The 27,417-nt window shown below is 37.9% G+C and overlaps 1 protein-coding gene across 4 annotated transcripts in view; it reads left to right on the top strand.

Annotated features, from left to right (window-relative positions):
- The window catches only part of Enox2 (ecto-NOX disulfide-thiol exchanger 2), a 320,995-nt gene that overhangs the window by 137,000 nt on the left and 156,578 nt on the right, over nt 1-27,417 (top strand). For 3 of the 4 annotated variants that reach the window (XM_052171207.1, XM_052171205.1, XM_052171204.1), the window contains one exon: nt 8,118-8,261. The exons of the other annotated variant lie outside the window; for it this stretch is intronic. Coding sequence is in view for 2 of the 3 variants with exons in the window: in XM_052171205.1 (XP_052027165.1) it covers nt 8,118-8,261 (144 nt within the window). In the remaining variant the exon portion in view is untranslated. The remainder of the gene's footprint in view (nt 1-8,117; nt 8,262-27,417) is intronic. 4 annotated transcript variants of the gene reach the window in all.

Here is a 27,417-nt window from a genome sequence, read left to right as displayed (position 1 = left end):
ATGGAGCTATAGACCATGTAATAATTCTACTCACATTTCAGGGTAAGTCTTCCCTCATCAGCTGAACCTGTCTAGAAATGCCTTCACAGATATTCTCAGAGATTTGTCTCAATGTTTGTTCTAAATCTCATTAAGTTAACAAACAAGATAAAGCACCATAAGCACTTTTCAGTGTTTGATATGGACCACACCTTAAATGATTGTTGTCCTTTTAATAGTTAATATAGATTGGCAACATGTCAGGATCTAAAATCAGCAAGGGGATGAGCATTCTAGTGAAGGTTTATATAAATTAGAGCAATTGATGGGGCAGGATCCTCCTAAATGTACTCGTCAACACAAATTTCATAGGTAGGCATTCAGCGCTTCATAAAAAGGAGAGGGAAGCTGAGGAACAGCATTCACCACTCTGTGCTCCCTCATGAGCTGCGAGCCAAAATAAACAATGTCTTCTTTAAGTTCTTCTTGTTGGATCTTTCGGCCTAGCAACACATGAATAACTAATATAGTCCCATTTAATATTCTTCATGTCCCAGTAAGGGACAGGCACTGCTATTCCTATTTTTAAATTCAGAATTAGAAGAGATAAGATGACTTCTCAAGCACCTTATGAAAGACACTCTTAATGACTGGGACACTAGGTAAGTGGTGGATACTAGTGTAAGTCCAATTCTAACTGTACAATAGCAGGGTCCTGTGATACTTTCTGTAATGTTCGGGATGTTCTGTCTATGCTATCCAATATAACACTCCATAGCTACAAATGGCTGATGAATTCTTTATTTATTTACTTTTTGGATCAGCTATTTTCTTTATTTACATTTCAAATGTTTTCCCCTTTCCAGGTCTCCTCTTTAGAAACCCCCTATCCCACACCCCCTTGCATTTTCTATTTTCCTTGTCTGTTATGTCAATGTTTTCTCTAGTATCTTCTGCACCTGAGATTCTCTCTTCTATCTCTTGTATTGTGTTGTTCATGCTTGCATATATGACTCCTGATTTCTTTCCTAGGTTTTCTATCTCCAGAGTTGTCTCCCTTTGTGATTTCTTTATTTTTTCTACTTCCATTTTTAGATCCTGTATGGTTATGTTCAGTTTCATCACTTGTTTGTTTGAGTTTTCCTGTAATTCTTTAAGGGATTTTTGTGTTTCCTCTTTAAGGGCTTCTACCTGTTTACCCATGTTCTCCTTTATTTCTTTAAGGGAGTTATTTATGTCCTTCTTGAAGTCCTCTATCATCATAATGAGATGTGATTTTAAGTCCAAATCTTGCTTTTCTCACGTTGGGGTATGCAGGACTTTCTGTTATGAGAAAACTGGTTTCGGATGTCTAAAAATGCCTTTCACAGATATTCTCAGAGATTTGTCTCAATGTTTGTTCTAAATCTCATTAAGTTAACAAACAAAATAAAGCACCATAAGTACTTTTCAGTGTTTGATATGGTTTATAATTTATATAAACCTTCACTGGCATGCTCATCCCCTTGCTGATTTTAGATCCTGACATGTTTCCAATCTATATTGAAACCATGTCGCCTTGGTTTCTGTTGGTAATGTTTTTGTGTTTGCCTTTTGTCATCTCGTTATCTCTGGTGTTAGCTGGTCTTGCTGTCTCTGACTGTTGCTTGTCTGTCCTGAAAGCCTGTGTATCAATAGTCCTGGGAGACCAGTTCTCTCTGGGAGGAACTTAGGTATGGAGAGCTGTGGTACAGGGTCAGCTCAGGGGTGCCGACATAAACCAGAAGGATTCTGTCCCCAGCTGATCCTTGGTTCCTGTGTCCTGATGATTCTAAGCAGGTCCCTCTTGGACCAGAAATTTGAAGAGAAGTGGTAGTCTCACCTGTACACGCAGGTATGTAGGCACTCCTGGTAGACCAGCTCTCTCATGGTAGTATTTGTGTATGTAGTTCTGTGGCCCAGGATCAGCTCTTGGTGCAGACTGAAATCAAAAGACTCTTGTCCTAGGCTGCCCCTGGGTTCTTGTGTCCTCGGGGTTTTGTGAACAGGTTCCTCTGAGCAGCAGGTATAGTCCTATCTGTGCTCCCAGGCCTGTCCACACTCCAAGAAGGCTAGCTATCTCCCTGTTCCACCTGGGTATGGAGCCCTGTGGCAGAGGATGGTCTCCAGCTGCAGACAGAAACCCCTCCCATTTCTTGTAAATAGGAGTAATGACTAGAAAATAAAATATAGAATGTATGTAACTTAGGGTATATATTATAGAATCAATGATAGTTTTTTGATGGTGTTTGTCCTCTTTCCATTGCTGCATATATACTAGTTTGGATATAAGCAAATAATGTATTGCACTACCATGTAAATATAGTTAGTGAAATAAACCATTAGAGAAGACTACTATTTAAAGTTTGAGCATGAAGAAGAAGAAAATTGAGAAGAAGAAGAAAGAATCAGCAGCAGCAGTGGAGCCTGACTGGTCACATTAACCACACTAAGAGCAGGCTTCGTGCCCAGCAGAAAATGAACTCAACGGTATTTTTGTAGCCTTTTTGTGTAATAATATTGTCTTATCTGACATTTTTTGTCTAATAGGTCTTTTGCGTATATATACAGTTTTGATTTTGTAGTTTTATAGTTTGTGTGTGTGTGTGTGTGTGTGTGTGCCTGACTCATGTGTGCACGTGTATACATTGTTGTAAAAAATATTCTAGTTCCTCTTTTTGATTTGTTTTCTTTTTCCTGTTTGTTTTCTAAAGAGTGGAAGGGATATGCAATTGTTGGAATGAAGAAAGGATCTGGAAGGAGCTGGGGGAGGAGAAACTGATCAAAATATATTTTAGGAACTTTTTTCAATAAATTATTAAAACAATCAAAAAAAGTATGCAGAGGACAGTGTGGGCTGAAGATATGGAGGCATGAAAATAATGAATAGATTCAAGAATTCTATGTAGTCTCAAAGGGAGTCCATACCATCATGTTCAGCAATATCCGAGACTTTGTCAGGATGTTCCAGTTCAAGCTTACCTACTCTGAATTCCTGACAGCCATAGTCTCTGCTAAATACATGAACATGCGGAGAAATTACTGTTGGTGTAAAGTTCAAGCTGAGTATAGTAGAAGCCTGGATTGGATAGGGCATTTTTATGAAAATTCTAGTGTCTGTGCCTTGATTGAGTAGTTTGGGGACTCATTAAAATTTGCCAACGGACCATCTTTTATAAAAATTGGCTAGGTAACTGTATTGTACTTTTGGCAAAAGGTGAGTTTAATGTAAATTTTTTTCTAAGAGTTATGTCTGTTACAATTCAAGCAAGACGTTTATTTACAAAAGAAAGTATATGTTTACATATGTATCTGTGTTGGTATGTGATTCTGAGTGCAGATCCCTTGTTACCCATCCCAGATGGGTGTTGGAAACCAAAGTCTGGTCCTCTGCAGGAGTTCAGGTGCTCTTCTCAATGTGCTGTCCCTGAAGCTCTTCAAGGAAGACCTTTGCAGTAGGCTTCTGTCCTTTTCTTTTCCATCTCTTCCCCCATTATCTTTACTCACCAATTATTCATTAGCCTCCCATCCATTTTCAACGAAAACATATATACAGCATATTAGTTTCATACAATTGAAAAATACGTTTTATTTATTTGCTATCAATTAACTGTTGGTCTGAGAAATGCTCAGTTGTTTTTACTGCTAAGTCCTGGACTGAAGAGTGATATTAAAATACAACCATTTTCAGTACTGTGAATAATCATTCAGAATTATTGGCTAGAATAACAGGGTGGCAAAGGATATCAAATATGGAGTCAATGGTTTTCTGGCCTATAAGAGACAGAGAATGAATGTGTGGAGGGGATCCTAGCAATGAGAACTATTACAAGAGGACCTGCTGGTTTATTTATGTCCTAGCCATTGTTTGGCAAAAGTTTAAAATTAAAAATTAATTTATACAGACCAAATGCATTATGTTTATGAATATATGTATATACATATATTCATGCAATGATAATTAAATATAGGTCTTATAGGTCATGAATTTGGAAGAGAGTGAGGAGGAATATATGCATGATTTTGAAGGGAGGGAATGAGAGTGAGAAATATTGTAATTCTAGTATAATCTCAAACCACTCTAGACTAATTTGTTGCTAGATGTGGTAACATGCAACTATCAAATGTGATTTCAGCTCTTGGGAGACAGAAGCAGGAGAATCAAGAATTTGTTTCAGGATAAGCTGTGTAATGAGACTTCCATCTCAACCAGTCACATGCTAAGGATGGGAGCCTTAAGTAGAGTATTTATCAGAGCCCCAAATGAGAAATAAGAAAAAGAAAGCCACCTAATTTTGAGGACTCCCTACCAACTGTTGTAGTGCTTTATGATTAATTTTAAACTGAAGTCATTTGGAAAATAGAACAGATTGAACAGGACATTCCTGTTGCCAATAATCTGGTTTTTTTCAACAGTTTAATTTCTGTATGAAGATTGCTACCTTCAATTACTAGATTTTTCAGATTATAAATTATTTTCATTTAAAGTGAACTTGTCCATAAGGTCATATAGTCTAAGAGCCACAGCTTTCAACAGGAAGTTGGCTCCATGGGTCATATTTTAACCCTATATAACATGTTTATTTGCTCTCAATTAAGCTGTTGGTCTGAGAAGTGCTCAGTTGTTTTGACTTCTAAGTCCTGGACTGAAGGGTGACATGAGTCCAGAAAAGGGGAAATCATTTGAAATGTAAATAAATATATCAATAAATTTAAAAAAATACAACCATTTTCAGTACTGTGATTAATTGTTCAGAATTATTGGTTAGAATAACAGGGTGGCAATGAGACCTGTTATGTTTGAATACATTCTAAAGGGTGTTCATAACTTGACCTTATAGTAGAATACTGCATTCAATTTATATATTGCACAGAATGAACTTAACATCCTCAAAAGTTTCTTCTGACTACATATTTTCCAGTTCATCATGTGTAGTAGAAAGTGGAATGAATTGCTTTCGTAAAAGATTTGAAAATAAATTCCATAGGTTCATTGAGAGTTACAATATGGTAATTGCTAATGTTTTTGTTGATGTCATCATTGAAATTTACTAAGAAGTTTTGGCATTAAAGAGTTTTCGTTTTAATATTCAAATAATCTCAATGGAGCCTTTTAACTTAAAACACCTTTTGAAATAAGTCACATAAACAGCACAGAAAAAAGACCTATAGGGACCTTCTGATTTATTGATTTATTGGTTTGTGTGATGCACCTTCTGAGAAGAATGAAGCAATACAATAAAATTAGCTGAGAATCACTAGTCTCTTAGGATTTCACTAACTCCACAGCTCATGTTCTCAAGCTACAAATCTTTGAAGATTATATTGGGTCCCAGATAATATAAATGTGGATTTACTGCGTGAGATGTCTTTCTCTTTGGTTTGAGATCTTTCACTATTTGAAAAAAGACCTGGGGTACTGCACTATATTTTCATGTATCTGGATCTTATAAGAGGTTAATTCACACAAAACTCTTGAAATCTCTCTTATTCAGTGTCAAAAGATCTGTACATTTGTATGAGGCATACAATATCCAAATCTCTGAAGTTATTGTCTGGAGCCAAATAGAACAAATAGAATTTTGACCAAATTGCTACGAATGTAGACCTTTAATTCACTGGATTTTTATTTGCGAGACTAATTCAACTTTTACAAAAACATGAAAACAACAAAGAGAAATGCGAGTGATGAAGGGAGGCTGTGGTTTGGGATTAGGTCAAATTTACATCGACTTCCTCACCTTATAGTTCCTCAATATAAGATATTGAAATTTTTAAATCAATATTATAGTAGTTTTGGTCAACTTTTATTGAGCTTACCATGTCCATTCAGTCTCAGCACAGAATCCATACCCTTGACATTTCACCTGCTCTCTCCAGGAGGAAAAAGAAAGTGTGCTGGCCTGGACCAAAGCAAGAAGTGGGAAAGCAGTGCTGGAGATAAGACAATTCAAAAATATATATTGTACATACATACATACACACACATGTAAATACATATATACATATGTGCATACATATACATAGATACATATATTTTGTTTATTGAGCATTAACTATGGGCCAGCCAGATGTGATCCAGAATGTGTCACCTGCATGATCTGGTTTTATATTTGTACTGGTCCTGGGAGTAGGGTGCTCTTACTAGCTTCCATTTGTAGATCATGGTGCAGAGGTTCTGTCAGCAATTTTGCCTTCTACTTCATAAACATGGGAATGAACTAATATATTATTCTTAAAATTATCGAAGGCAAGACAAAATAATAAAGAATCTTATGATTAACAGCCATTAATCAGAATGTCTTAATCTCTGAGAATTTCTTTTAATCAGTATGTTACCCATCCTGTAGCATATTACTCAAATGATGGAGTTGCATTTAAAATCTAATTATTTTAAGTAATGTTGCTTCAATCAGCATTAGAACTTTTCAGTTGTAGCGTAATTCATGACTATCATCTGCCAAGGCTTTAGTCACATGGCTTAGTATAATGAACTACCTGCCTCCACTTGTTGAGGGTAAATTAATCCATTCAATATTCACTATGTATTACTGTGCTAGGTATAAAGGGATATAGTTGTGTGATACAGAGTCCTCATCAAAAGAACTTATAATTTTATAAGGAAAAATCTTCCATTCATTTATAATAAAATAATTGCCACAAACATCTATTTTTTAATCTCTGCAACAACCTTGTGTAGTGTTATCACTCCCATTCTGCAGATTGTGAGACTAGGACTAAGAGAGATTGTATGGCTTATCAAGCCCATCTAACTAGTAAAGGAAACAGAGGATTGCATTCTCAGTTGGTCAGAGCATTCTGTTTTCCTTGGAACTTGATATGATCAGAGAGCTAATGCAGAAGGAAATGCTAAGAAAAATGTTGGAATCATACACACTCACTTCAATGTGAATGCATACCCACACTACTGCGTCCCCATTATTTCTTTCTGTTTTCTTTGTTTTTTCATTCCAGTCATAATGCATAACTAACAGGGCTTAGATAGCATATAGTGAACAGTTGACTTAAGGCATAGAAGCAAGTTGGATTATTTCTTATAGTTACATATTGTAAATGATGAATGTTTGCCAAGTCCCCAAAGACCCTTAATGGAATTGTTTCTAATGTAGTCTAGTTGCTAGAGAAAGAAATATTACCTTTTCTATGGTCTGAAATCATTAACAAGAGGATATTTCTTAGAATAATAATGTAAAAGCATTTTCTTCAGCATTCATTTTACTGAGATTTTGGCTGACCTTTAGCTATCTTCCAACCTTATTATTATTATTATTATTATTATTATTATTATTATTATTATGTTTTGAAACATTGTCTCGAGAATTGTAAAATGATAGGTCATAGAAATATTTAGAGGTTAAAAACAATTAACCAAATCACACCATCCTGATTTCCCTTTTGATAGGTAATAGTAGATAAAAGGCTTGGAAGAAATGTCTTTACTTAGGACTTTGGCAAAGCTTTTCTTCCCATATTTCATGAAATTTTAACTGAAGTACTGCTGCTGGAGTTAGAACTTGTCTCTAACCCCACCCCCACTTTAGATGTGTCTAACCAGAAGGGTCTAGTGCTTCTATCTGCATCATTTCAACAAACCTCACAACAAAATAATAGAAAAATGTTAAGGGATAATTCAAAAATTCAAAGCTAACACTTTTCAAAGAAAAGTAAACCGTACTACAGAAGCATCTTTTTAAAAAGGGCTTTTGTTTGTTTGTTTCAGATGACGTTTTCCTATGTAGTCTAGGTGTCCTTGAACTTCTGTCTATCTATGATGCCCTTACCTCAGTGTCCTAGTAGCTGGGTATATAGGCAGAGACCACTGCATCCAGATAGTCCTGTACTTTCAAAGGAAGAAGTACAAAACAAAAGTGAGAGGATTCTAACAAATGACAGACAAATCACTACCTTATATTTTAATCCTGATCTTGACAACAAATCTGCAAAAATCACAGAGGGCAGCTCTCTTTAAGGATTTACCTTTTTACACCAAGACTCTCTTAAAATTTAAAAAGTCCCTGTGGGGGGCTCATAAACTAAAGCCTGGGGATGATCCCAGTCCTTAATAGAGTCTGGACTTCGGATTTCTTTTTCTTCTTTAGGACTGAACCAGCTGCCCTTTGACCCTGCCAACAACAACGAACCCCTGCAGTTTGCTAGTGCCAGTGGCCCTCTGGTCCCAGAAGGCCTCATTGAGAATGGAGGGGAATCAAGCAAGAAAAGAAAGAGAACAAATCCTCCTTCAGGTAAGCTAGGTAATGATGCGCTCTCCTAAGTCAGTACTACTGAGTCATTTTCCATAGTGGCATAGGTGGACACTGTCCTAGGCCTTGTACAAATTCCAGAAATAACTCAGAGTCCCTTGCCCTTTTCATCCTGAGGAGGAGTCACACAGTAATATTATCAGGAGTGTTATGACAAATGCTTGCAAGAGCGAAAAACAGAAATAGGGGATATCTTGATTCACCTTCAGAGATTAAGGAAGGTTTCATAGCACAAGTGACATCTTCACCAGATCTTTGAAGAACTGGTAGATTTGAAGCAGGAGGAGGTAAAGATTTTTTATTTTTGTAGAAAATGGATCATATACTTGAACAAACTATTTCCCTACCCACTTGCCTTTTTATGAACATGGGACTGGATACTGTCACTTTATCTCTAAATTAGACAATTGCATATATGTCAATATATCCAACTCCAATGCCTCTCCAATGTGCATTATGTTGTTGTCTACTGTTATTTTGAGAGCATATTTCACTGTGTGACACAAACTAGCTTCAAAATGATCTTCCTGCCTCAGCAACTGAATGGTATGGTTAGAGGTTGCACCTTCCTACTAGGCCTCATGTGTCTATTTATTTCCTTAACTTTCCTTAGATTGCCTGGAAAACAGTTTCCAAATCCCTTACAACAGTACAATGTATTATTAGCATTTACTGCAATCCTTTCCTCATTCCACTTTCTCATTGCCATGACATCTGAAAGTTCTCTAAACACAATGATAAAACAACAGGAAAAAATAAACAATATTAACTGATCATTTGCTATGTCAGGTTTCATCATTTTATTGTTATTTATTTGAAAGTGGGTCAGACATCTACCCAAGATATTGGGGTGGGCCTCAGAGGCATGTTCATAGGTTTGTTTTTATTTAATTTTTTACTATTTTATTTTCAGCATGTGAAACCAAATACATTTGTAAACACAGTATCATTTTCTGTCTCTTAGATCATAGTCAAGTTGTTTGCTAAATATATGTTTGGAAATTAAAAGCATAGCATAAATATTGCCTGTGTGGAACCTTTAATAAAGGACAGAGTTCTTTTTTTGTAGAGCCCAGGATCTGGCTTCTATCTCTGGAGCTAGCTCACACCTCTCTCTCTCTTCCTCTCTCTTTCTCTCTGTCTCTGTCTATCTCTGTCTCTGTCTGTCTCTCCCTCTCTGTCTGTCTCTCCCTTTCTCTGTCTGTCCCTTTCTTTCTCCTTCCCTCCCTCCCCCTCCCTCTCTCCTTTCTTTCTCTCGCCTGAGTGTGATTTCTTTAGCTTCTCTTAGTTTCCCTTTACTTCACATGAAGCAGAAATGATGCTAAATCCTACTTCAGGGGGTCATTAGGTAAGGAAACAGAAATGATGTGGCTGGTATTTAATGTCATATCTCCACGTAATAACCACTTTAATAAAATGCTAGTCTTTTCTTATTATATGATATGATCGTCATCATCTAAAGCTTCAATGTATTTCACTTTTCAAGGTTATGCCTCTCTTTGTGTATGTGTGCTTGTGAACTTACTTGCCTTTTGGAAACACGTTCAACATAATTCAAATTTGCTTGATCATTTAGGGATATCATCAGTTATTTCCTGAACTCTAATATTTCTATTAAAGTTTTCTACATTTACTAGGAAAGATTATGCAACTTTACCTCTATGCTAACTTAGCCTGGGTTATATTAAATTTCTAGTTGTTACAAGCTATGTTTATAGAAGGACTTTTTTCTTTTCTGCTATTTGCAGGCACTTATTTCCTTCAGCGTTCCTTTAGCAATTCTTTTTCTAGTTACTTAATGAACTTTGAAACAAGCAGAAAGTCTTTAAAAAAAAAACTACCCAGCTTTCTAAGTTCATTTGTATTCACATGTATATGTTAAATAAGCGCGAAGTTGTCTGTCAGTAAAGCCTGCCACCGAGTATACTCCTGATTCAAAGCATCAGCTGCTCTAGCCCTTTCTGGTCATTAGTTCGGTTTTGCACTGTAATCATAAGTGATGGGTTACTTTCAGGCAATACCTTTCTAACTGTGGTGAACTCATGGAGGTGGGGAAGGGGGAGTATGTATTAATCTGAATTGTGAACCAGCTTTAAAGAATTGACATTTTATTTCTAATGAGCATATTCAATGAGAGCCAAGTTAACTGTTGCAGATAAAGGATTTTAACAGTAGATTACACTAATCTATAATTAGCAGAATCAATTTGCATCCAAATAATGAATATTTTGAAGTTCCTTAAAAACAGTGTGTTCTTTAAAATAGATGGAATAAGCTCCCGCACAGCTAAACGAACTTCCTTGAAATCCTGTTCACACTATCTGCTTAGTTAAGTAGCACAAAGGTAACACTAACCTGGTTAAATGACCACAAATTCCAAAGTAGTGCAGTCTAAATTAATGAGGCTTTGCTAGTGAGGAGTCTAAGTTTTCAGCTGGCAATTCTGTGACATTACAAATAGGTGGGTTGCTTCATAATATTTGTTCTGTCATCTGTAGTCCTAGACAAAAGGATGAGTGAAGAAGGTTTGTAAATAAGAACTTTTCTCTTTTGTCAACACTCACTACAACATGGCAAAGAGGGAAGCTGGGATTCAAGGTTCTCCTAGGAGCTATCAGACATTTCAACTGTGAGCCATTCCATGTCCATACACCTGGCTCTTTCTCCATCAGTTTAAATGCAGTGAACCTGCAAATCAACTGCAACTCCCCTTCTTCACTACACATCTTCTGTCCTTCCTTTCTCATTCCTACTTCATTTTCCCTCTTCAGCAAACTACTTGCCTCCTTTTGTATACTAAAGCTAATTTCTTGAATGTTACTCATAATTTCTCCTGTTGTTTTCTTCTCCCAAAGGCTCCTGTGCTTTATTCCCCCAATTGTTCTTATGCTACAACCTTGGCATCAAATAAGGACCTTTGAGGTGATGAAACTTTAAGACCTGGGCCCCAGTGAAAAGTATTTAGGTCATGAGAGCTCCCCCTACCCCTGGTAAATAGATCAATGCTGGTTTCTGAGTGGGTTTGGTCTTGCGGGCATATATTGATTTTCACAAAACTACATTTTTATAGAAGAGCATGCCTGGCCTCTTCTCTTGCTTTCACACACGTGCCCCTTCTCTCCATGGTTGGTTCATTTTCTGCCTCTCTGAGATGTAATGGTACAGTCAGATGGAGGCACAGTGGTTTTTAGTCTTTTGAACCACCAGAATTAACCAGGTAAACATTTTGACAAAGTTCCCAGCCTTAAAAATTTTGATATTATAATACAAAATGAGCCAGGACAACTTCAAGCACTGTAATTAGTACTAATAGCTTCCACCAGCTTAGCCAGGATGCCTCTGTCTTCCAAATAAACCTATGTGAAGGCAACAGTGGTGCATGTCTTCCTCTGGACCAACCATTCCAGCCTGGCCTTCCCATTGATGGTGTAGCGGGGTATCATTTTGTGATACAGGTTAAGAAGACCACTAGGTCACAGGAGTCTACATCATATGTGATGACTGTCAGCCTAGCCTCGTTGTTCTCCACTAAGATAGTGACAGTGTAGACCTTGCTTGAAGGGCAGGCAGTCTCTTCGTGTGGGGACCCCCTTTGTCAGAAGCTATTTTGCCCAGGCGATGCCAATAGTATCTGTTTTTCTTTTGCGTTGTCTCTGGCCTCCTCTTGTAGTCAAGTATAAACTGCTGAGAATCTACTAGTTCAAGACCTCATGGAACTGCTTAACCACAAGACGTAATTTTAGCCAATTGCAAAGGAAAACCTTTGCAGCAGTGACTAGGGGTAGAAGGGCTGGTACTTGACAAATCACTTGAGGTCCTTTTGGTCTGGATGTACTATCCAATGCCAAATTTGTAACCTTCCCTCAGAGGATTCAGCTCCAGGTTGGTTTCTTGCTTCATGACCATGGAATCTGGGGCCAACTTCTTTCCCTTGATCCTCATTATTTTTACTTTATTGATAGGCAAACTGTAACCATCTTTAGCTCTTTATTTAATTTGATACAATGAAAACCTTTCCTTGAATTGTCTTTCCTTTTACATTCCTTAGCTCCCATTTGCTAAGAAATCCACCCATTCTTTGTACCTTTTTGTTTCCCTCCATCTTGAGTATACTATTGTAAGCCTTTATAGAAAAGAAATATATACAGCTTAAATAAATTTACCTAAAGCTGAACGCATAGCGAGTGACTTATTGGGGGCTCTAACTCCAAAGTCTATTTCTAACTACTATGCTGTAGTTTCTATCTGTCAATAATAGGACCTCATGCCAGGCGGTGGTGGCACAAGCCTTTAATGCCAGCACTTGGGAGACAGAGGCAGGTGGATTTCTGAGTTCGAGGCCAGCCTGAACAGAGTGAGTTCCAAGACAGCCAGGGTTACAGAGAGAAACCCTGTCTCAAAAAAAAAAAAAAATAGGACTTCATACTCATTACTGAAGCATGTATTAAACATCAGGGGTAGACTAGGGAAAGCTGTATTTGAAAGTAAGTACGACAAAATAAGATGGGCCGAGCTTAAATTTCATCTTCTCTGTGAATCTCTTTATATTCTGATATGCTATATTTTTTCTTTCCAGTTTTCTTTCCTGCTATTCCCCAAAACAAGTCTTCTATTTTAGGCAAGTTAATGAGCTTTCTTCTAAGGCACTGCCTTACCTACCCTCATTCACTTGAATAGCCTCAAATTCTACAGGTCAAATTCTGTTCCTTGTGAAAGCACAGTTCTTGAACAACCACAAAGATTTTATAAAGAAGAATAAGGGTCTCTAATGGACTCCTTGTCACATTACCAGGCAAATGTCTTAAGTGCCTAAAAGACAGTTATGGGTAGCGTTTTAAGGTTCTTCTTCAGGTGTTAATGAAGTAGATTCAATATTTTTGCCACATTTGACCAAAAGAAATCTTAATTTTCTGACTGCTTTGTATCTTTTATCATAAGGGGGTTAGAAATCTTTAGACTGTGTTTGCTTTCACGGGTGTATACCTGTAGGAATAGTTCATTGGTCATGCTCCAGTTGCCTAAATTGAAAGATAACAATGAAGTAATTTCTTTGAAATGGCTCTGTATGTCAAATGAATTTGTTAAACCATGGAAAATTATAATTCCAAGTTCCATTCTATAAGATGACACTGTTGCTAGATTTGATAACTATGGATTTTTGTAAGGACAGATACCAAGAACTAAAGTGGAAGAATCCTTGAGTCTATGTGGCAAACTGAATAATGCCTAAAATGTAATGGATTACATTGTTCACTAGTATTCAAAGACATTATCAACACTCTATAGAACTAGGCAAGTAGGCCATTAACTAGGAATAATTAGAATACACTGGTGAATACCCAGGCATTTATATGGTTCTATTTCCTTTTTGGTTTTTGGTTTTTTTTTTTTTTAAGATTTATTTTCTGTATATGAGTACATTGTAGCTGTCTTCAGACACACCAGCATAGGGCATCAGATGGTTGTGAGCCACCATGTGGTTGCTGGGAATTGAACTCAGGACCACTTGAAGAACAACCAGTGCTCTTAACTACTGAGCCGTCTCTCCCGCCCATAGTTCTATTTCCATTGTCTTTTATCTATAGGACTATACTGAAACACATGCTTGCATTTAAATATCTGATGCTAAACTGGAGCTTACTGATTAGTGGTAGTTTATATACCTAGCATGCCTAAGGTCTCAGGCTTGGTTCCCAGTATTACATTAAACAAACAAACAACAACAAACAAACAACATTCGATCTCTAATACTTAGTGGTATTGCCAAAGTTAATGTGATTAGTGAAGAGAGAGAGAGAGAGAGAGAGAGAGAGACCCATTTTCCATTTGTAATGATTCAATCCCAATTCAATGATTCAATGATTCAATTCCTTCGGGAAACCAATTTATTAGTAATCCACATAAGTGCAGTGATTCTTTTAAAGGACTTTCATATTTGTTAGTTTATACAGATGAGATACTAATAACCAGACAAGAAAAACAGCTTTGACCGATATATATTAGCATCAGTGGGAATTTTTCATTAAGATAAGAACCCCAAGAATATATCCAATCCTGATCATAGATAGCTTAGCTATTCCAGTTTGCTCTGATAAACATTATAACCAAAAGCAACTTTGGGGGAGGAAAGGCTTTGTTTGGGTTGCACTTCCATGTCATAGTTTATTGTTAGGGAAAATTAGGGCAGGAACTGCACCAGGAATGTGGTGGTTGGAACTGAAGCAGAAACCAGGAAGGAATACTAATTGCTGGCTTGCTCTCAGGTTCATAATCACCTACCTTTCTTAAATAGCCCAAGGCCACTACCTAGGGTTGGTACTGCACACAGTGGGCTGGGCTTTCCTATGGCCTTACAGATGTGCCCATAGGCCAATCTGATGCAGGCTGTTCTTCAAACAAGGTCCCCTCTTCGCAGTATGTCAAGTTGACAACCAAGATTACTCATTACACTGACTTATTGTCAAAAATTTCTGTTACAATTTCTGACAATCAAAGCAAGTGTCAACAATGTAAAGACAGTGAACATTTCCACCAATGCCAAGTCTATAATAATACAAGGAAGTGTGCCTCCAGAGCAGCAAAAAAGTGGTTTGGTCAGATATAAAGAAGAACTGGATTGGAATGAGTTATCAAGCTCTAGCTCACTTGGGAATGGGAAATACAAAATTAGATGAGAGCAATCATCTCTGCCTGGGATTGTTTTCATTTCCTTTCTTATCTAGAAAAAGGGCAACCACCCAGGGAACTTTTCTGTGACACTTAAGGCCCTTTGATTTACCTCAGACTTGCAGGGTTGAGACTTTTATTTCACATATACTTTGAAGCCCACAAATGAAAGCATTGATTGTTTTTAAAGAGAAAGAATGCTACCATTTTTTTTTTGTCTTGGTGTGAGGTATTTCTAGCATGTCAGCTGAATTATTATATTGCCAAAGGCAAGAAGAGCCTATTGTTCCTTCCGGTGGAATTAAAATAAGAAAAAGAATAGACTAATCACCCAACTCAGTTTCTTTAGTCCTTTGGACATTTTTATCTGATTATAGTTTCAAAAAATAAAACCATTATCTTGATAACAGAAGGGATCAAAAGGTAACCAGCTGACTTTCTTTCTCAGGTCTAATAGAATCTCAGTGTGCAAAGTTTTGTATTCAGTGACTATATTGAGGAAGGGAGAATGGGGAGGGCTCAGAAAAGGCAGGGTAGACAAATGCAAGTCCTTCTCTTAAATGTCCTCAGTTATTAATGTAGCTTTAAAATGATTCTGTAAGTTCATTGTACCAAAGCCTATAGTAGTTAGCTTAGCAGCCAGGGGATGTAAAGTTAACCTCATAGGTTGGTGATAAAGAAGATTGTGGTAGACATTGGATCATAATATTTTAAAATTGGAAACAACTCTGTCTGACTACAACATTTTAAAAGTAAAAAACTGAGACCAGGAAAAGGGATTTATCTAAGGTCACATGATTAATTCTGAGAACTGGATGTAATTATGGCCAAACCTATGTAAACATTTCAATTTAGGTAACATTGTGTGATTGATTTATTGTTACTAGAAAACTTGAAGTGTTGACTTCCCCTATGCTAATAGCATTATACAATTTGTAGCAAACTAACCTACGGGCATATGAGACTGCAGTTTCCCAGGGCAGAGCTCTTTGATCTTCAGATGAGAGAAGACTTTGTTATTTGAAAACAACACATCTGTGGGGGAATTGTACACATCTGGTGAATTGTACACATGTAGGTTAGCAAGTCACAGAAGAAATTCTTCATATTTGCTTACTTTTGTGTCCTCACTACTAACACACCCTCAAGTCCACTTCATCCATATAAAAACATTTATAAGTATGATTTATCTGTGATTTGAACTTTTGTATAATGTCAGGGGGTTATTTTTCTTTTGACTTTTTTAAATTTAATTTTTCTTGAGAATTTTGTACATAAGTATTATACTTATTTACAGTTATCCCTCTTCCCCCTCCAATTTCTTTTATCCCTCACAAATTCACAATCTTGTTGTTAATTATGGTAATATATATTATATTATGTACCCTATATATTATATAATATATCATAGGCTATATATTATATATACATATCTATCTATAAAGCGAGCTTTATGAGTCTGTTTAGTACTGTTTATATATGTATGTGTTTATGGCTGACCAGGAGTGAATAACCTGTGATTGTGTTTATTCCTGGAAAAGACTGATTCACCCTCTCTAAATGTTAATTGACTGTAGCTCTTCATCTAGGCCTGGGATCTTATGAGTGTCTTCTTATGCACCTTGGCATGTCATTGTGCAGGACCCAATTAGGCAACCATATTTTTGAGAATTCCGAGGTGTATCTTAAAAGTTACTCGCTCACAGTAGAAGTCTCAGTCTCTTCTTTGTTGCTGTCTTTCTGATCTCTCTTTTGTAATTGTCCCCTGAGCATTAGGTTTAGAAGCTGCATTACAGATGTATCAACTAGAGATGGGCATTTCAAATCAGTTGTCTGTATTTTGACCAGTTGTAGCTTTTTTTAATGGTCTTTGTCTGTTGTAGAAAGAAAACTTTTGATGAAGGTGAGAACTACACTTATCTGTGGGTATAAGGATAGAACTTATGACATAAAGGCCCATTCAAAATGAGGAAATCCATGTATGGTACTATAAATGTACTCAACTACCTGTGTCCAGTGAGTTTAGAGTCCCTAGAAGAGAACCAAACACCACCCCTACTTTTATTTTTTTTAATTTTTACTCAGACTTGTAAGAAAGAGAGAGAGAGAGAGAGAGAAAGAGAGAGAGAAAAAGAGAGAGAAAGGGAGGGAGGGAGGGAGGGAGGGAGGGAAGGAGGAAGGAAAAGGTAAGAAACAAAGAAAGAAACAAAGAGCTTTAGCTCTGTGAATCTCAAATTCAGAGTTTGTGTGTGTATGTATGTGTGTGTGTGTGTGTGTGTGTGTGTGTGTGTGTGTAAGTGATTGATCCCTCAAGGCTGTGGGCATGCTAGGTTAGCATTCTACCTCCCACTGAGCTAGCTGTGTCTCTCTACCCCTCTTTTTACTTTGCAAGTAAGTTTCACAAGAGGGGTTCACTAAATTGCCTAGGCTGGCCTTGAACTTGCAATCTTCCAACCTAAGCCACCTAACTGCAGTTATAGACCTGCATCATTTCCCTTCCTCCCTCCTTCCATTCCTCCTCTTCTCCTTCCCCCTATCCCCCTTCTCTCCCTCTCTCACTCACACACACATATACACACATACATATGCTTTCCATTGGAGGTATGAGAGGGGAGTGTATCTGCTACCTGTATCTTGTGAAAGATGAGTTTATCCCATAGGCTGTTGTTTCTGACAAAGCCACTGTGAAGCTCCGCCTCTTTCCTTTTGGAGGCAAAGTCCAATAGCTATCACTTCACGGAAGTGTTTGCTTGTCCAAAAATCTAATGAGGCAAGAAATAGTGTTTTCACATCTTCTGAGACAGCCAAAACCAAGGGGGCAGACAACAGCACTCTGGATACAGCATACAGGAGCCTTGTGGCTGCCGGAGGGGTGGACACTATCCTGGAAAGCTACCAACCCAACCCTCCAGTTATTAAGTATAAATCTGCCCTGTGACCCAATTCTACAAATGAAAACATGACCACAGAAATGTGTGTGCAAGTGTCTACAAGTGGGAATATTTACAAAAGCTGAAACCACCAAATGACCATTAATAAAGGAGTGGCTAGACACAATGTGTTCTAACCATACTCTGAAATAGTATTTGGCTATAAAAAGTTATAAAATGTCCCAGTATTGTAGGGGAGTACCAGGACAGAGAAGTAGGAGGGGATTGATATGAGAATGGGTGGAGGGAAGAGGGCTTAGGGAACTTATGGGGAGGGGGGAACTGGGAAAGGGAAAATCATCTGGAATGTAAACAAAGACTATAGAAAATAAAAAAATATAATAAAAAGTTATAAAATACTGAAATGTATATTTTGAAGGTAGGATATTGGTTGTTTAGGAGTCTAGCAGGCAGGTGTGTGTGATAAAGAGTAGGTAAAGGATGTTTTTAAACTGTAGTACCAACACTGACATCATTAAAGACTGTTGAACTAACTGCTCATACTCTTGCTGCTTGGATGCCCCCTGGGACTGCAGGCCTGCACTTCACTATGGAGAGAGGTCCACCCCAGGGCCTGCACCACACACCACAAGAGGGGCAAACTGTATGCTACTTGAAATTACACCTCAGCGGAACTGTTTCAAAGGCTTTTTGGAAGAATGGATTTAAAAACTACCAAGGTTCCTAGAGATGAAAGAAGCCTCCAGGAGGAAGAAAGTACTTACAGTGCCCAACTGAAGACTCCATGCCATGGGCTGTTCTTGCCCAGCTGAGCAGTCTAGTCCAAGGTGGCAGAAGCCACATCTTCTCTCCTTGCAGTCAACTGACAATTCAGGCATGCAAGAGTTGGGGAGACAATTAATAAAACCATCTCATAATTTGAAAGAAGAAGATTCTTACATTTTGGGAGGTTCTATTCTTGTCTGTTAGTTCAGTAAAGTTAAGGTCTCTTTTTCATGTCATTTCGGTCTGTAAGAACTTCTTGGCATTTGTAAGTAAAAGAGCACACGTAGACATTGAGTGAAAATTAGTTTTGGTGCTGAATTTGTTACTAAGTAGTCTTTGACCTCGAATAAATTACAGAAGCAGCCATTTCTGTCAGTCTTCAAACATATTTAATATGAAAAGCATTTTTAAAGCTGTCAAATACAACTTTTGTGATTAATACCCTGGCCATAGGGGTCTCAAAGCCTTAATGTACCATATTGCTTTCTCTGGTTTTGTTTGTTTTGTTGGCTTTTTAATGAATTAAAACAAGGAAAACAAACAAACAAAAACCTTCCTGATGAACAAAATACAACAGTAGTCTGATTTTACAGGAAACCATTCTGAGGAATGTAACTTAAGGCTCTACATGCAACTTTCAGTAAAAATTGATGTCAGTGTCACTGATATCACACTTGAGAGACTAGACATTAAGTGCAAGGAGGTCCTACAAACATTGCTCTATCTGGTATTTACTCCTCTAAAGAATTTCTTTCTTTCTTTTCCTTTTAGGCACTTTATTTTCAAAATAAATAAATTGACATTAATATACAAACATCTCATTCTCTCAAAAAATTCTACAGCTCTACAGCTGCTTGCTGATATTTGCATAGGAACTTACCACAATACAAAAATAAGGGACGAAGGAGAACAGTGGCCGAGTTATGCTTTAATAGAGTCACATCATAGGGCAGATTCAGTAGGAAAGCAGTGTAGGGTAGCAGTTTGGGAAGATGGCTGAGGTCGATACTCAGTTCCCAAGCAGCCCGTGGAGCAGTGGGAGGGATGGAAAGGTCAATTGGAGGGTCCCTGTGCACATCATTATCATTATTTTACTATGTTATTGACACATCTCCTTCCAGATCTTCTGTTTCATCAGCCCAGCTGACTTGTTTGGCGATGTAAGTGCTTCCTCCACCAGGTGCCCCTCTTCAGCTAGAAAGTCCTCCCCTTCTTATTCTTGTTTTGTTGTTGATGTTGATGTTGTTATTGTTGTTGAGGCCACCACATTGGGAGAGGGAGAGAAAATGCAAAGGAAGCAAGATTTCATTTTTGTGACTTTCAAATACAGAACATTTCTGTTGCCTTTTCAACCTGTTCATTTTTTTTATGAGGCTGCAATTTTTAAAAGTTTATCTCTTCTATCAAATAACAATGAAAATACATTTTAGGGAGCTGATGAGATGGCTCAGCAGGTAAAATCATTTGCTGCCAAGCTTGATGACCTGTGTTTGATACCCAGGATCTGTCACCACTCTAGAAGGAGTGGGACCTTTGAGAAGGGAGCCAGGAAATGAGATTGACTAGAGTCTCATACAATAGCCAATTTTATTCTGAGCTTCAGACAATTTCTATTCTGAGGGTTAAGGACACATGGGTAAAGTTCTCGTGAGTTCAAGCTTTATACAGTTACAAGGACAAGCAATACATGGCAAAAAATCATATTTTCCATAAAAGCATATTAAAAGATAGTTCAAACATTTAATTGAGTAACAGCAGTAAATGATGATGAATTATCTGAAGCAAACACACTACACCCACTACACCTAGGAAGAGAAACTAAGGTCACAGGACTCTTGTTTTCTTGGAGTGTTCTAACAAGCACACAGAATTATCTTCACATGACTCCATTCCTGGACCGTGGTCCAACAAGGACTTACACAGTGGAAATAGAAGAGCAGTTACTGCTAGTGTTGTCTCTGACCTCCCCTCCTGCACCATGTCTGTATATAAATGTATTTTTAACTAGAGGCCTTTTCAAAAGCCATATGAAACCCCAGTACTGTAGGAGTTTCCTTAAAATACATATGCATGTATCTGTACCTGCATGAGTTTAAGTGGTTACCCAGTAAGAGGGAAATAGTACTTCTTCCAGACACCAAAAGCTCTCATGCAAAAATCCCAGTGACAGGTACAGGTTAGCCATTTTGGAAGTGTTGGTCAGTGGGGTCCCATCCACCCCCAGACATTAAAAGTTGTTGCCTATGGTCTTTGTTATGCTCTAGAACCATGGCTCTTAATTTGTGGATCTTGACCTCCACATGGGTTACACATCTGTTACCCTGGTAGTCATTAATTGGGCCAAACCCTGGAACCAGCTAAGTCATAGAACCTAACACCATTATACTGCTAAATAAGACACAGTAATAACCTGGTCCCATCCCCATTTCTTAATATATAAATTAGAGTACATCTCAGCTCTTATAGACGATATTATTTGTGCATAGATGCCAATTAATATAGAGACATGAAATTGGCCAACATGATGAGAATAAGGGACTATAGAGTCCTTAGCTCTAAACAGCACATTTTTATCACATCTCTTCCCCCATGGTGGTGAAGTATCATTCAGGAAGAGATGATAGAAATAGTACAAGAGTAAGAGGTAGTAGATGTATGCAAGCAAAACAGTATTTGCCAGACATTGTTCTTACATATGTGAACTCACACCATATTTGACTACATGTACAAATCCTGCACAAATTAATGCCAGCCCGAATACCAGAATACCAGCATGTATTAGAGAGAGGCTCTTGACAGTTGGGGTAAGGAGAATCAATTTTTCAGGGATATAGGTACTGAGAGGCTAGCCAGCTCCAAGAGATTGTCCTGTCTGTGCACACTTATAGGTAGCACTAAGAAATCTCTATGGTTTGAGTTTTTACTATTTTAAAAGAAAAGCACAGGAGGCTATAGAAATTGTTCAGTGATACCAGTGCATATTGCTCTCACAGAGAGTCAGAGTTCTGTTCCCAGCACCCACATCACTTGGCTGACAACCCCCTGTAACTCCCACTCCACAACATTCTATATCTGTGCTCTTTCAGAGCACCCAGACATACCCACATTAGGCACACACATATACACACATATACATAACACATAACTAAAAATAATTTTAAAATGTTTTGTGTAAAGCAATAGCATTGATTAGGAAATGTGATATAAAATAACTCTTAAAGAAAAGAATATGTGGAGTTCGGAGGGAAAGTCACATGGAGAATAAGAATTAGGAGGAAGGGATTGGAGTGGATTGACCAAATACATCATATGTGTCTATGAAATTACCAATCAATAAACAAAAGAAGAACATTATCAATGTACACTGTTCTGTGACTGAATATATGTAGAATGTTCTGGTCAAAGCTAAGGTGACAGAAAACCAAAATATGACAAATAAAGCAGTTATGTAAATGTTGACATTTCTCTGTATATGAATACAAAACAAAGAAAACTCTTTATTTGTGATTTTTCTTTCTCTGCTATGTTTCATGGTATACACTTATTTGCTAAAATCCATGAAGATGAAAATCCCTATAGTTATGAGCAAGAGGACCTTCTTGATTTGGTGTACTCGTGAATTTCATTTATAGTGTAAACTGTTTAGTTTAATATTTGTAGCCTATAGTAATCCTCATTTGGGCCATTTGTTGTATGGCAGAATTGATTTTAAGATAATCTTTATATTTCATATTGTATTTTGAACAAAAAGAGATCTGCTGTGCAAGTTGTATTATAAAACACTCAGGGTTGATGGAAGTTGCACACACGTCCAGTTGAAACATGTAGAACCATGGGTGCTAACTTACAGGATGGAGTCAGTGCTTAGCAGGTAGCCTCCCCTCACTGTGGTTACTTTTCCTGCAAACTGGCTTTAATGATAACAGTAACAGCAGCAGCAACAGTAGCAGTACTTTCTATTAAATATTAATTTATGTCAACTACTCTGACAAGTAAGTGCCTCACACATAGAAATGCAAGCAGTCTTTACAACAAATCTATAAGACACAAATTCGTTCCTTTGATTTGGGGTATTTTTAACAATAGAGACTTGGACAATATGAAACCTTCTCAGGTTACATGTGGTAAGTTGTAGAAAAGGTCTTTATAGAGAGAAGCAGAACAACAGTTTTCAGTACATGTTCAAGGTACTGGCTCTGACCAGTTACTGCAACCCTTTGAACCTCAGTTTCCTATGATGAAATGGAGGTTATATTTTTGGTTGTAAGTCAAGCCTTTAATGGCTGAGCCATCTCTCCAGCCTGACTCCTGAGAGGTCCCCAAAGCTCCCAGGGACTAAACCACCAACCAAGGAGTATGCATGAAGGGACCCATGGCTCCAGCTGCATGTGTAGCAGAGGATGGCCTTGTTGGACATCAATGGGAGGAGAGGCCCTTGGTCCTGTGAAGGCTCAATGCCCCAGTGTAGGGAATGCCAGGTCAGGGAAGCAGGAGTGGGTGGGTGTGGTGGTGAGCACCCTCATAGAAGCAGGGAAGGGGAGGGTATAGGGGATTTTTGGAAGGGAAACCTGTGAAGAGGATAACATTTGAAATGTAAATAAAGAAAATGTCCAATAAAAATAGTCAAAAAAGACAAATGCAGGTTATAATACTAAATATAAAGCTGTTTTAGAATTCATTCAGAAATTAAGTGGAGGACATGGCAGTATTGTTCAATTAATATTTATTTAGTCTTAATAAGTCTTAGTCATTTTGGTAGGCATTAAGCTATTACAATAAGCTGTGAATAAGACAGACATTGACCCTTGCCTTGTGACAAAGCCTAATGAGAAAGAGCCATTAAGCAAATAACTAATTATTTGCACTTAATGCTAAGTGCTATGTAAGAGGGACTGCTAGAATAAATGCACAGTAAATAAGAGTAAATATTTACTGAGTGTGTATTATATGCTGGGAACTATGCCAGGTAAAGAATTGAGTGCATCATCAAAATGAAGAGGGGCACAGTTTCATGAGCTTGTATATTGGTTTAAAATGGGCTTAGAGAAGCCTGTCTTCTGGTCAGCCAAGGAAACTTTGAGAGAAGGATGTTTAGTTCAAATCATTGGAAAGGGAAGAAACAAGTTGTAAATGTGCTTTCTTCCTGCAAGCTTAATTCCTGAAGGTTATATAAGCTTGGAAATGAAAGGGGCAGCCCCAGCTTGAGAGTACAGGAGAGAAATTTTAGGAAAGTTGTGTGACTAGCCATGGGCTCTAAGCCTTCCTTCTCCAGTGAATGGTAAGAGTTGCATTTGCATCAGAATTTGGCATAAAGACTTTGAAAGTGACAAGTCACAGCTATCCACTGTTTTCAGATTAGCATTTAAATGTCATTTCATACAAATATAGTGGTTCTTCTGGCGAGCTGTTTTCTAATCTTGCTGTTTTTATTCTCCTTCATAATTACCCTGATGTACTATGAACAGCTTGAGAAACATTGACTAATTCATCTGGAATTATCTCAGCAGGGTAACCCCAAGATTTCAGCTTGTCCTGATGTTGTGCCAGGTCCCCATTAAGCTGCTCTTCTCACTTTAGGTATGTGAAGGGAGGGGTCCAGGTCATTCAGGCTGTGGCTCTCCATCAATTAAGACTGTTGTCTTTTGCTGTGGGGTGCCACTCTCTGTGGCTAGAACTATTGAGAAGGAAATGCTTTTACTTTCTCTTCTCTTGTCAAATGGCCCATTGGATGATTGGGAAGCAGTGTGTTGCCGCTCAGATGACTTAGAAGTGCTTTCTGCCTTGATTGGTGTGAGTCAAGAACTTGATACTTTTCTTTCTCCCTAGGCCCCTAGTTAGCCAAGTGAAGTGTGGTTTAGGACTTCATGTACTAATAGGTGAAAGTTTTTTTTTTTTTTTAATCATGAGTCTTTGAAAGTCTTGTTATTATTATAGCTAATCCTTTAGGTTGCAAATCTTTAGATTAAAACAACCATGGGTCAAAGATATTGGCAAAAATTTTGTTGGACTGGAATATAGTGCAGTGTTAGAATGCTTGACTAGGTAGCATATGTGAGTCCTAAGTTCAATTCCTAATACCATACATATAAAATACTGTTTGTACTGAATAAGGACAAATGACTTGTTATTCTCTTAAACCATATAGTATGGTTTAAGAGAATAACATTTACATTGTATTGGAGTCTAGAAATAATCTACCAATGGCTTAAGTATATATGAGGACATGTACATAATACTGTACCATTTTATGAGGAAATGGGACATATTTTGGTATCAATGAGGATCCTAGAACTAATTGCCCTGCAGATACCAAGAGATGCTAGTATTGCCATTTTACACATGCAGTGAGGACACAAAGGCTGATGGAAAAATAGGTAAACAGTAACCTCTTCAAACCCAGAGTTTCAGATAGCAGTTCCTATGTGCATTTCATTGTACCCTATTGCTTTCCAAAGAACACAATGATGTAGATCTAAGCCGTACTTTCAGAGAATATCCTAAACTATAAATAAACTCTAAATTGCAAAGGGAATATTTGGTTTTGGATGACAAGACTGGACATATAGGCCTCAATAAATGTATGAGATTACGGATGGAGAAGATGAGGATAGAAACAAGAATTTTAGTAGATTGTTAGGGCCTGAAAAGTCAGGAAGGGGTGGATGGGGGAACAGGAGGAAGGAAGAGGGCTTATGGGACTTTTGGGGAGCAGGGAGCCAGGAAAGGGGAAATCATTTGAAATATAAATAAAGAATATATCAATTTTTTTTAAAAAAAAAAGAAAACTTTTACTTCAGTCTCTGCTCCACACATTGGATTGGCCACCCAGATAACCCAGGTCTCCCAGGGACTGAACCATCAACCAAGGGGTACACATGGTTCCAGCCAAAAATGTGGCAGAGGAAGGCCTCGTTGGGCATCAGTGGGAGGAGTGGTCCTTGGTCAGGTAAAGGCTCAATAGAGGCCCCAACAAAGGGAAACCGAGGGCGAGGAGGTGGGAGTGTGCTGGGTGGAGGGGCATATACATGAAGGCAGGGGGTGGGAAGAGGGGTTGGGGATCTTAGGGGAGGGGGGGAAATCGGGGAAGGTTTTTCCATTGGCAGTGTAAATGAAGACACTATTCAATAAAAAAATTGTATATAAAAAATTCAGAAAGCACTCTTGCTCCCCTCTTGTTCTTTCTCTGCTTCCCTTTCCCCCACTCTCCCCATTACCCCCTCATGCTCATATGCTGGCCTCTACTCCTCTGCTTCTCTGCTCTCTCTCTCTCTCTCTCTCTCTCTCTCTCTCTCTCTCTCTCTCTCTCTCTCTCTCTCTCTCCCTCTCCCTCTCCCTCTCCCTCTCCCTCTCCCTCTCCCCCCCCTCTCTTTGCCTTTCTCTGTCTCTACTGCCCTCTTGACTTCCGTCCCCATGCCCTGAATAAACTCTATTCTGTACTAAGAGAAAAGAAAAGAAAGAAAGTATAGAAATGAAAAGTATTTAAATTCAGTGATCCCTCTTTGAGCAGATTATAATTATCTTACATTTATACATAAGTCAGTTATGACATAGCTTGGATAACTTTCCCAGCTGCTATATACACACAGCCCCCCGACACCTCTCTACATATATGTATGTAGCAACAATTAATGAAAAGTAAGCCATGGATTTTAAAGGCAACAAGGAGCAGTATGTGTGTGGGGTGGTGGTGGGGAGTTGGAGGGAGGAAAGGAAAGGGGAAATGATACAATTATGGTATAATCTAAAAAAAAAAAAAATGCAACCCAGGATTTCTTCTCTGTAGTCTAACCCTCTTTCCATTAAATCGTGATGTTTATAAACCTGATTTTTTAATTTTAAAATATTTTTGCAGTATATACTAACATAAATCATATACACATATATAGCTTATTCACATAAACAATGCCTGATACAAGGCACAGATCATCTGTTCCCTCTAGAAGTCTCCTGCTCCTTTTCTAGTCTTTCTCCACAACTGCTTCCTTTACTTTATCTCCCTATTTTTAATAACTGCATTACCATGTTATGGGTTGGGCCATTTACTGTTGGGATATTCAGTGATTATTATATGGGTCTAGAGCCCAAGATGTAAGATTCCAGAGTTCAGTGGCTAAGGGCTTAGGGCATTTGATGACTAAAATCCCCCCATAAGCTTATAAACCCTTTATCCTGACATACTCTGAACCCTGGCATTTGATATTCAGTGTCTTTTTATCAGCCACAAGCATCTTGGCCAGTTTGACAGTTGAAAAGTGGTAGCTACCCTTTTGGTTTCTTTGGATTTTCTCTGGTGAATAGTGAATTTAACCATATTTTTAAATGTTTGCTGCGTTTTGTATTTCTGTTAGAACTCATTTGTGATCTCCTTCTTCATTTTCTATAGTTTTTATATATTTTCCTATAGTTTATATATGGTTGTTAAATTTATAGACTTGTAAGTGTTCTTTTATCTCATATCAATTAATGCTTTTTCTGTTAAATGTGTTTCCAAAGTTATCTCATGTTTTTTGTTTGCTTATTTGTTTGTTTTTGTCACTGTTTATGCTGTGTGCCATCACATTAGGTCCAGATCATTTAGAGTACCCTCAGTGTCACAGACTCTATCCCACTGAGCCCAGAAGTGTAAATACATAGATCAAATTATGTTTTCCCTGCTGTTGAGTCATCTGGTCCATGGTAGTTGGCAGAGAAGCTCTTGTTTTGTTTACTAGACTGGTTCCAGATGCTCTTTGAGAGAAAAATAGGGTAGCAGGACACACCTGCCTTTAAAGCTTTGGAATTTAGTATGTGTTGAAGGGAATGTGAACAGTCATTCT

This window comes from Apodemus sylvaticus, chromosome X, assembly GCF_947179515.1.
Source record: "Apodemus sylvaticus chromosome X, mApoSyl1.1, whole genome shotgun sequence".
Classification (NCBI taxonomy): Eukaryota; Metazoa; Chordata; class Mammalia; order Rodentia; family Muridae; genus Apodemus; species Apodemus sylvaticus.
This window is presented reverse-complemented; position numbering and strand designations above follow the sequence as displayed.